Source organism: Herpailurus yagouaroundi, unplaced genomic scaffold (genome assembly GCF_014898765.1).
Source record: "Herpailurus yagouaroundi ecotype Mexico unplaced genomic scaffold, PumYag 222, whole genome shotgun sequence".
Lineage (NCBI taxonomy): Eukaryota > Metazoa > Chordata > Mammalia > Carnivora > Felidae > Herpailurus > Herpailurus yagouaroundi.
The window spans coordinates 17,554,133-17,564,353 of NW_024412453.1; the positions used below are offsets into that span (position 1 = coordinate 17,554,133).

Consider the following 10,221-nt stretch of genomic DNA (forward strand, 5'->3'; position numbering starts at 1 on the left):
CGGGCGGGGCCGGGGACCGGGGTGCGGGAGCCAGGGGCGCGGGGGCGCCGGGGTGCCGCACACCCAGCGCGCCCCCACCCGGCGACCCCGGCCCCCGCTGGTTCCCAGCCCACGCACGTGCCCGCTGCGCAGGCGGGGAAACGGAGGCAGGGCTCCACCTGCCGCCCGGCGTCATCCTCCCCCCACCCCGCCTCCCCCCCTCCTCCGGCGGAGCCTGGTCGGGGGTGCTGACCCCGTGGCACGGGCCGGGAGTGGCAGCCCCAGCCCCGACTCCGGCTCTGACGTCAGCCCCGTGCTCCAAATAACTTCCCCCGGAGCCGCTTCCGCCGCTGCCGCACGTCCCAGAGCCCGGCCCGCCGCGCCCAGGGCAGGGGCGCCCGCAGATGCTCTTCCCGGCCAGGCCTTCCCAGAAGCCGCTTCCGCCCCGCCCGCCCTGGCCCGAGGGTGCCAGGAAGACCCCCGCCCACCGCCCGCACGGCAGGAGGGTGCAGCCCCGGAGAGGGGACGGGGGTCGGGGCCACTCTGGGGCGCGTCTCGCCCCGGGAAAGCACCCGTGAGCGCTGGCTGGGGTCAGCTAGGGAGGGATACTTCTCCCACGTCCCGATTCCCCACCCGCTTTGTTCCACAAGCGCGGTGACCTGGACTTTTCCGCGTCCCCTTCCCTGTAAGCGTAAGCCACAGGCCTGGACTGTTTTGTTCACTGAGGCCCTGATACGAAGTAGGTTCTCAACAAATCAATGGCTGAACAAATGAATGAATGAATCAGGGAAGGTCTGGAAGGCAGACTGTTGTCGGCTTACGTGGGGCCCGTGGTCAGCTGGGGGTGTCTGGTCAGTTACGGTTGGAATCCCAGGCCACAAGCAACCAAATGGGGCAGACACACCCTGGCCCCAAGACCCTAAGGTATTCTAGGGTGAGGGGTCTGGTCCCTTGTGGTTCAGGGGCCGGTCTGGAGGAGATTGTGTTCCGGGGCCCCTCCTTCCGGAGAGGAGCTGGATGGGCCGGGCCGACAGGTCAGGCGGCATAGCCAAGCTGACACTCACCTCCAGCATAAAACCCCACTTCATGGAGCCCTGCACCTTGAGCTGGTGCTCACGGACCTCCCATCGCCACTGCCCCCTGCACCTGGTGCCCCAGCCAGGCTGAGAGAATGAGGCGGCTGCCAGCCGTGGCCCTGATCCTGCTGCCTCTGTGGTTTGGTGAGTACTGGATGTTGCAGGAAGTCGTCCCCCCTCCTGCCTGGAGGGGCCCCCTCTGATCTGCCTGGAGCTCCAGCCAAGTCGCCTACTCCAGGGTCAGACCTGGGGCTGCAGCACAAGCCTCCCCTTCCTGCCCCAGCGAGGGTCCTGGGTCCAGATGTCCCACCGCGGGGAGGGGAGTGGGGAAGGCAGGAGAGGGGTGTGGGCACCGGTCCCAGAGGACCCGGAGGCCGAAACGTGGGAGGGGCTCTCCTCCCCCTGCCCCCACCTTGTCTCTGGTGCTTGTGGGCCAAGCTCTCGGCTTGCTGCTTCTGCTTCCTCTATTCTCAGCCTCTTTCCATCCCCCAGAGAAAGACGTGGGGCTGCCTGTGTGCAGCCTCTGAACTCCAGGCCACTGGGCTCCAAAGCCTCAGGTCACCATCTACTGGGCCGGGGCGGGGAAGGGTGGCTGAGCTGCCGCCTGAGCCTGGGAGCCCCAGGAGGCTGGTGGGGGCTCACTGGGGAGTGGGGGGCTAGGGGTGCAGGTTCTTGCTCTCACCAGACAGGGAGAGTATGGGGAGGAACAAACATCCCTCTCCCCCCTCCCAATCCTCGGTCAGGGTCAGCAGGTGCCAGCCAGGGGCCCCCGCCTGCCAGGCCCCTTCCCACAGGGCGGGCTGCTCCCTGTCAGGGAAACCTTCCCGCATTCCTGGGCTAGCCCGGCCGGCCCCGTGCCACCTCACTTCCCTGTCCTGAATTCACCTCCCAGGGCCGGGCCAGGTCATCCCAGGTGCAACTCAGCTGGGGCTCCAGGCTTCCTACCAGGGGTCAGAGGACACCGGGGTGGCACTTCAGTGGGGAGGTCCCAGTCTCTCCAGGCTCCAGGGGGCTTCCCCACCCCTCACTGCGTGGCTGCCGCCTCCTGACTTCCTGGTACAAGGGTAACAATGTTCTTGGAGGGAGCCCGTCTTCAGTAAGGGTGTAATGCCGTGATTGCTCCTAATGGGTTGAGTAATCACGGTCATTGCCAAAGTGGAAACAGCAGCCTGCATCTGGCTCACAAACAGTTGTGACCAGGAGTTGTGGACTCTTTCAACGCCGTCCTCACCTCCGCCTCCTAGAACCTTTGGTCTCTCGCATCCTTACCAGCTGAGCCCCAACCAGCTACAGGGGCCTGGGGACCCTGGGCCCACACGAGGGGCCTGACATCTGGTGGCGCATCCAGCCCCAGACAGGGCGCCCACCCCGCAGAGCCCGGGGCCTTCACAGTACCCCTTCCGGGTCAGCCCTGCCCCCACAGCTGTTCTGTCTCTCTATACATTCCCTGAGCTCAGGCCCCCTGGATGGGGGCTCTGCCTGGACTGAGCTCCTGAGCCTATAGGTTAAGATGAGACTATGACACTACCTCTGGGGCAAGGTGGGCAGAGCTCTGTGTGACCCGGCAGGAGGATGGAGAGCTCAGGAGAGGGAGCCAGCCTTCCTAGACAGACAATGCAAGTAAGGAGGGCTGCCCGGAGGAAGCGGCATTTCACTTAAGCCTTGATCTGGATTAGGACCTGTAGGATTCGGACTTGTAACTACCGGGAGGATAGGGCCTCCAGGCAGAGGGGTGTGGGTAGCAATCACTCAGAGGTCAGAAGCTTCAGCCTGTATGAGAAGCAGTTGCATTAAGCTGGGTTGACGAAGCCTGCAACAGCACAAGAGGGGGTCCACCAGGGCACAGGAGCGCGTACTTGATCCTGGGTGTGGACCCTGGATCAATCTGCATGTATGGGAAGGGGGCTGACTGTGGGGGAGAACCAGAAGACCCTGGAAAACTCCCCCAGGGAGGGAATGAGCCTGAAGGAACGTTGGTGCCCACAGGGACAGGGGTGAATCAGAGCATCCTGCCGTCGGGCCTTAGGAAGAGCAGTGGGTCAGGTGTTTACAGTCTAATTAAATTCTATTAATAATATAGGTGAGGGGCTGCAGGGAACAGCCTTCCCAGGGAATATTTGTACTTTAAAAGGGCACCTGTTAACACACATCGGTGAATGGAGGGTCCAGGGTCGACTTCCTGTTCCCATCACTGGGCAGGCACTACTCTTGCCTCCGCACGCCTGCCTGTGCCTGGTCAGGCCACCACCTGACCACCACTCTTGCCGTCCACCTCCTCCTGCCCCAGGCCCAGTCCCCTCCTGTCCCCTGCTCCACCCCCCCCCATACTTCATCCGCTAAGCCTCATTCCCCACAGTAGGGAGCGCCCCACTCAAACTGGAGTGGGGGGTCCTTGTAAAAATCTCCAAGGTCACAACCATTTCCTGCCCCTGTAGCCCCTCCCCTCCATGGGATTGGCTACCTCTTCTGGTCAAAGGGTCAGTCTTAGCAACAACAGCTGCCACACCCTCTAGTCCCCCCCCCCAAAAAAAATGATCCCGCAGGGAAAACGCTGAGGGCTGAAGTAGGAAGAAGCTGTCCTGAACCCCCCACCCCAGTTCTTGCCCCCAGTGAAGCAGATACTCTGGGGGCCCTGGGAGGCTGGCAGGTATTTCTGGCATGTTGCTGACATGGGGCTAGGGTCTCAAGTCTGGGGTGAGGTTCCTGTAAAGGCCAAGTACTGGGCCCTGTGCCTGTGTCCAGAGACATGGGAGGTGATGGATCCTGGGGAGATGGGTCCCCGGAAAGTTTCTACTCTGACCCCTCTGCCTGATCCTTCACTGGGGCGGGGGAGCATGGCCCAGCGGCGTGTCTTAGGCTCCAACTGCACAACAGGAGGTGTTGGGTTCTTGGGGGTCTAGAATCTTGGGGGAACTGACCTGTGATGCTACTGGCTGGCTTCCCTCGAGTCCCCTGGAACCACAGACACCTGTGTGGCCGGGTGCCGGCTGGCTCACGTTGCAGCACTCCGCGGGTGTGAAGGTCACACAGCTCCAGCCTGCTCTGGGGGAAACTTCCAGACAGGGACAGGTGTAGGGTGTGGAGAGACAGACCCCAAGGAGCGGAAAAGAAGCCATGCTAGCCCCAGGCAGCAGAGCCAAGCCATGATGGGGGTCCCCTCACTGGCATCTCTCCCAGTCGGCTCCTGTGTGGCAAGGAGTTTGTCTGCCCTTGCAGATATGCTTTGGGCTTGTAAACATGGCAGGGCCCCCTGACCTTTCTGGCCAGCTCCCCTGTGGACTGTCCTTCTGTGTCCTCAGGAGGCTGGGTGTGGAGCAGAGGAGGTGGGCAGGGGAGAAGCAGACCTTGGCTTTGACAAAGATGGCTGATCACCCCCTTTTTTCTCACCTCCAGGGACTCAGGGGGCCGAGGCGTCAAGCGGTAAGCATCCTAGGTCCCTGGATGGGGGGACGGGAGTGGGAGCTTTCCTGAGAGCTGCCAAGACTGGCCAGAGACTCATCCCACCCCTGGACACCCCCCCCCCCCCAGAACGAGACCCAGAACCAGAGGGTGGGGCCTGGGGAACCCCAAAGTAAGGGAAAGCTGTAGCTCAGCAGAATAAGAGCCAAGACAGGAGTGGAGCAGGAGGGTCTGACCTGCAGATGGCACAGGGGCCCGCGGAGGCATGCATGGCGCACAGAGAAGGAGGTCAGGGGAAAGTGAGAGCAGAGAACCCAAGGACACAGTCCAAAGACCATTCTGCTATAGCAGTAGCAGAGCCCCCAGGGTCACCTCCCTGTGTGGGGCCCTTCCAACACCTGCTGTCCTCCCGGGAGCCCCTGTTTACCAGGCCCTGGGGTAAGACCCTTCCACGTGTTATCTGAACCCTCTCCACATCTCAGGACCAGAGAGGGAGGTCTGATGTCACTGTTTCAGAGGTGAAGGGCAGGGGAACTTTCCCACAGTTGGGAGGGGTCTGCCTGTGTCAGAGGCTGACCGGGCACCCAGGCCCCGAGGTCTCAGAGTGGGTCAAGGGCAAAGAGAGCTCTGGATGGGGCAGAAGATGAAAGACAGAGTGCGGGGTGGGGGTTGGGAACCAGAGGCGATGGAAGGGTGTCCAGCGAGCACTGCCCGGCCTTGTCCCCTAGTCTGCGGGCGTCCGAGGATGCTGAACCGGATGGTGGGTGGCCAGGACGCCCTGGAGGGCGAGTGGCCCTGGCAGGTCAGCATCCAGCGCAACGGAAGCCACTTCTGCGGGGGCAGCCTCATCACAGAGCGCTGGGTCCTCACCGCGGCGCACTGCTTTTCCAAGTGAGTCAGCCAGCCCCCACGCTCCCCGGCGCCTCGGGGCTCCAGCACCTCGGACAGCGCCGATGGTCTGCCCTCCCAGCGCGCGCCCGCGGTCCTGCTGGGAGGGGTCCACCCCCCACCCCTGGTGTCGCTAGCGAGGCGCTTTGCTAGGCCTGGGGCCCCGTCCCTGCAATGCTGGCAGGCTCATCCCACCTCCTGGCCCTCCTCCCTGGCCCCCTCCCACACCTCCAATCCAGGACACTCCCCTTCCGACTGGGATTCCGGTTACAGAGGAGTCCGCGGGCTGGAACAGAATGTCCCTTCCTCCTCCTCAGCCTAAGGTCACCCATACCCCCCTACTACGAGCCACCTGGTCCCAGGCCTTCAGGGTTTCCTGAGCATCTTGGCTCTTGCCTCACCGCAGGGCTGAAATTCTTTTACAGCCTTGCATCTCACGTTCAGAAACGTGGGCTCAGAGCGAGTAGGTCGCTGGCCCAAGGCTCACAGGCACGGCCAGGCCCAGCCCCCAGATGTACCCTGTGGGTGACATCTCTTTCAACCCTTTCAGGTAGGGACTGTTACTGGCCCCATTTTACAGATGAGGAAACTGAGTCACAGAGAACTTGCTAGGTTCCTTGCCCAAGGTCATCTGGCTGGCCAAGGGCGGAGCTGGGAATTAAAGTCAGGAATTAGCTGCTTCAGCTTCTACACCCTTAACCCCTCGCCTCCCTACACGTCCCCCGGGCGAGGACGTTTTGAAGACAGTGTGCACAGTGGTCAGGCACTGGGGTGGGCCAGGAGGGAGGGACCTGCTAGAGGAGAAACAACCCCCGCCCCTCCCTATTTTGATTCTCTATTAAACCTCCCCTCTCTTTTAAGCCCTGAGGGGCGGTCTGACACCAGCTCTCTTTCCCATCAGCACCTCTGAGACATCCCTGTACCGGGTCCTGCTTGGGGTGCGGCAACTGGTGAAGCCAGGGCCCCACGCCACGTACGCCCGGGTGAAGCGGGTAGAGAGTAACCCCCTGTACCAGGGCATGGCCTCCAGTGCTGACGTGGCCCTGGTGGAGCTGGAAGCACCTGTGACCTTCTCCAATTATATCCTCCCCGTGTGCATGCCTGACCCCTCGGTCATCTTTGAGGCGGGCATGAACTGCTGGGTCACCGGTTGGGGCAGCCCCAGTGAGGAAGGTAAGGGCGCAGAGCCGGGAAAGAATGGGGGACATTCTGTTGATACTGGTACATGTGGATCTCTCCTCAAACGGGCGGAGGGGGTAAGGGAAAGCCATGGGGAGCGGGGAGACGGGGGTCAGAAAGAGCCGAGGGCCATGGGGTCCTAGGTAAGACTGTGCACTGAGCTGCAGGCTGATTCCCCCCCTCCCCAGACCGCCTGCCCAACCCGCGGGTCCTGCAGAAACTCGCTGTGCCCATCATCGACACACCCACGTGCAACTTGCTCTATAGCAAAGATGCCGAGTCGGGCTTCCAGCCCAAAACCATCAAGGACGACATGTTGTGTGCTGGCTTTGCCGAGGGCAAGAGGGACGCCTGCAAGGTAGGGGCTGCGGTGGGCCCTGCCGGGGCTGAGCCCTGCTCCCTAGGCCCATGTTCAGCTGGGAGCCGGCCTGGCTGGGAGGAGGAGGCCCCCAGTAGGTGGGGCCACGGCCCAGACCAGAGCTTGGCATCCCCTGCAGTGGGGTCCTGCAGGCGGCGGGGGGGGGGGGGGTCCTCCTCTCCTGCATCCCAGCAGTGGGGTCCTACTCCCGGACCCCACCCAGCACAGTCGGCATACTGGTCTGCAGTGGGGCCCAGGAACCTGCACTTTCAACAAGCCCCTCCAAGGTTAAAGCAGGGCAGTCTGGGGGTGCTAGAGAAATGGGCACCTCAGGCTATAAAGGGAAGGGAAGGACCGACCGGCGGGTAGCAGCGGTGGGGGTGCTGGGCAGGGACACTCCTACAGGAGCTGAGGAGAGGGACGAAGGGAGGAGTGTGTGTGCACCTGCAGAGGCAGGCTCTGGGGGCCACTGTAGGCTCTGACAAGGCCCCTGCTTCCCTCACAGGGCGACTCGGGCGGCCCGCTCGTGTGCCTGGTGGCCCAGTCATGGCTGCAGGCTGGGGTGATCAGTTGGGGCGAGGGCTGCGCCCGCCGGAACCGCCCAGGTGTCTACATCCGGGTCACCTCCCACTACGACTGGATCCATCGGATCATTCCAGAATTACAGTTCCAACAGGCTAGGTCGGGTGGCCAGAAGCGGGGGCCCCGGGACCAGCAGCCCCTCGCTCTGAACTCTGTGCCCTGCCTGGCGGCCCATGTGGCCCTCTTGGCCCTTGTGGCCCTGCTCACCCTCCTCTGAGCCCTGGGGCCCATGGTGTACATTTGTAAATAGCCCTCCCGTTCTTTCCTGTCAAATACCCAGTTATTTTTTATTTATGTTCATCCTCCAATAAAAACAAAACCCAACCTCAGTGCCGGCTGCCCTTTGGTCCCTCAGGGGAGGGAGATGGGTTGAGGCACACTGGACACCTGTCCCTGGACCCCCTCCCAGGCAGCTCCCCTGCTCCCACCACTGCCTCAGCGTCTTTACCAACATGGTCCTCGCCAAGAGAATCACTGAGGGGCGCCCCTGGGGGCAGCAACAGATACCAGCAGGAAAAATGGAGCCCAGTGGAGGGTCCTAAAGGAGGTAGGCTAGGTGGGCCTTGGGAGATCACGGCCTCCCCACTGCCTGTCTGAATCACCCCAAGTCCACACACTGCAAGGGCAGTCAGAGCTGTGCCAGGTATCACACAGGAGGCCTGGCCATTCCAGGGCAGGGACATCAGCAGGACAGGCCCTCCTGCCCAAGCCCAGGCCCATCCCCACTTCCTTCCTCCTACAGGACCCAGGGTTCAGGCCACACTAGCTGGGGTCGTCAGTGCTTTTGTGCACGACCCCTGGGAGCTCAGAAGTGAGCCAGAACCCCTCACCAGCCCCCAGGACTCTGCAGCCCACCCCTCCTTCCTGGCTGCCCTCTTGTGGCCTATCACCACCAGGAATCCAGCACAAAAGGTCTCCAGAGCTTGGGTCCCCAGCCAGCTCCGGCCCTGCTCAGGCCCGTCCCAGGCTGCCCTGGGGAGACAGCCTCAAGTTAGCAGCCCGGCCCAGGTGCGTCCACAGCAGGGCCCCCTGGTAGCCAGATGGTCAGCTCCCTCACGTGGGCCGATTCCTGAAAGGTACCTGCACTTGCCTGTGAGCTCGGCGGCCATCGGCTGAACGGGACTCCTAGGAAGGCAGGGCCAGGTGTCCTGCTGCCCTGCGCACACACGTGCACACTCATGCAGATGCGCACACAACCCCCTGCAGACATACCAGTGTGCACACCCAAGCACGTGCATGCACACACGCTTGCTGGCGCACACACTGGGACGGCTTGCCTGGGCCTGGTGCCGGGAAGAAAGCAGACCTGGGTATTTATGGAATGAATCAATAACCACTTAGCAAGCACCTGCTGGGGACCGGCCCTGGGGACAGAGTGGGAACAAATACCAATCCCCCTCCGTGCTCCACTTTGTCTGGGCGCGTCCCTGCCGAGCAGCAGGAAGGATGAGGAGAGGCCCCGGCAGGGCTCACACAGCCCCCACCTCCCTGCTGGCTGCTCAGCGGCCCTCTAGGGACCAGGGCATTTGCGAGCTCCTTCTCCAGAGCAGATGGGCTACACATCCCTCGGGGAGGAGCAGCAGGTGCACTGAGGTCCCAGCAGGGTTGGGGCGACAGGAACTAGGCTGTAGGTGTCCTGAGGGTGGCCCTAGGGACAAGGTCTGGGTCGTCCTGGCTGGGGGCAGGGGCTGGCCTGCGCCCTGCAGCCTGGGAGACAGGCCTGGGTGAACCCACCACCCCACTCTGGGGGTGGAAGCCTCACGCCCCGTGCGGAGTGGAGGTGGGGTTGCTGCTTCAAAGTTAACTGGTCCCTGGAGGCCAGTTAACTGGAGGCCCCTGTGCTGTCTCTGTGCTGAGAGGCCGGGATGGAAGGGAGTGTGCAGACAGGCAACGACCAGCTCCCTTCCAAGTAGGACGGGCCACCTCACCTCTGCCTCCTCTAGCAAGCTGTTCCAGCTTTCTGGGGCCCGGGGACCTCTTCACTCTCCTGCCTCTGCGACAGGGCGGGGTCTGGTCAGGATCCTCTGGGGCTAACAGGGAGGAGGGCCACAGACGCCAGGATGGCCTAGCCACCCCCGTGACACCCCACCCAGTTGGGCTGGGAGGGCGAGCCTGGGGGTTCCTGGGTGGGACAGTGGCTAGCATGTGACCCTAGGGCACAGTCCCCACCCTCTGGACTCCCCACACTCCGGGCCACCCAGCCCCGGGGGCAGACATTCAAAAAGAGTGGAAGAGAAAACACTGGCGGAGATGAGGATTTAAAGGGAGAGCCGAGTTATTTGTGCAGGTCACATCCAGAGAAGCTGCCTGTTGTCACGGACCATCTCCCATCCTGGGCGGGCAGGGGACAGCTCACACACAACTCGTCACGTTGCCGCAAGTTGTGCCTCAGAGCCATCTGCCAGGGGGTGGACAGTGGCACCAGCGCCCCGGCAGGTTCAGGAAGAACACCTCAGAGAGCGGCTGGCACCAACACAGAACCTGTCCCCCTACCCAGGCTGGGGCCGGTGCCCGCAATGAAATACCCACCTTGAGGCAACACAGGGAGGAGGGGGCCAACCAACGCTCAGCTGCAGTCCAGCATGGAGATCCACACCCCTGCGCGCATGATGACCGCCCTGGGGGAGCCCCAGGAAGGGCCACGGCCCTGAGGTCACAGGACTGGCTCTGCACCCCGAACTGAGCCCCAGGCCCTGGAGCATCTGTGCATGGGCAGGAGTCCACCCAGAGTTCAGGTGCTCAGAAGGCAGGGCAGGCGGG

The 10,221-nt window shown here is 62.9% G+C and overlaps 1 protein-coding gene across 1 annotated transcript; it reads left to right on the forward strand.

Moving 5' to 3' along the window:
• Window positions 1-274: 274 nt before the first annotated feature.
• On the forward strand, window positions 275-7,790 carry PRSS27 (serine protease 27). Its single transcript, XM_040459342.1, has 6 exons — window positions 275-1,199; window positions 4,449-4,475; window positions 5,183-5,345; window positions 6,244-6,515; window positions 6,710-6,879; window positions 7,385-7,790. The coding sequence occupies exons 1-6, from the start codon at window positions 1,151-1,153 to the stop codon at window positions 7,676-7,678; spliced, it is 975 nt and encodes a 324-aa protein (XP_040315276.1). The 5' UTR covers window positions 275-1,150; the 3' UTR covers window positions 7,679-7,790.
• Window positions 7,791-10,221: the final 2,431 nt, after the last annotated feature.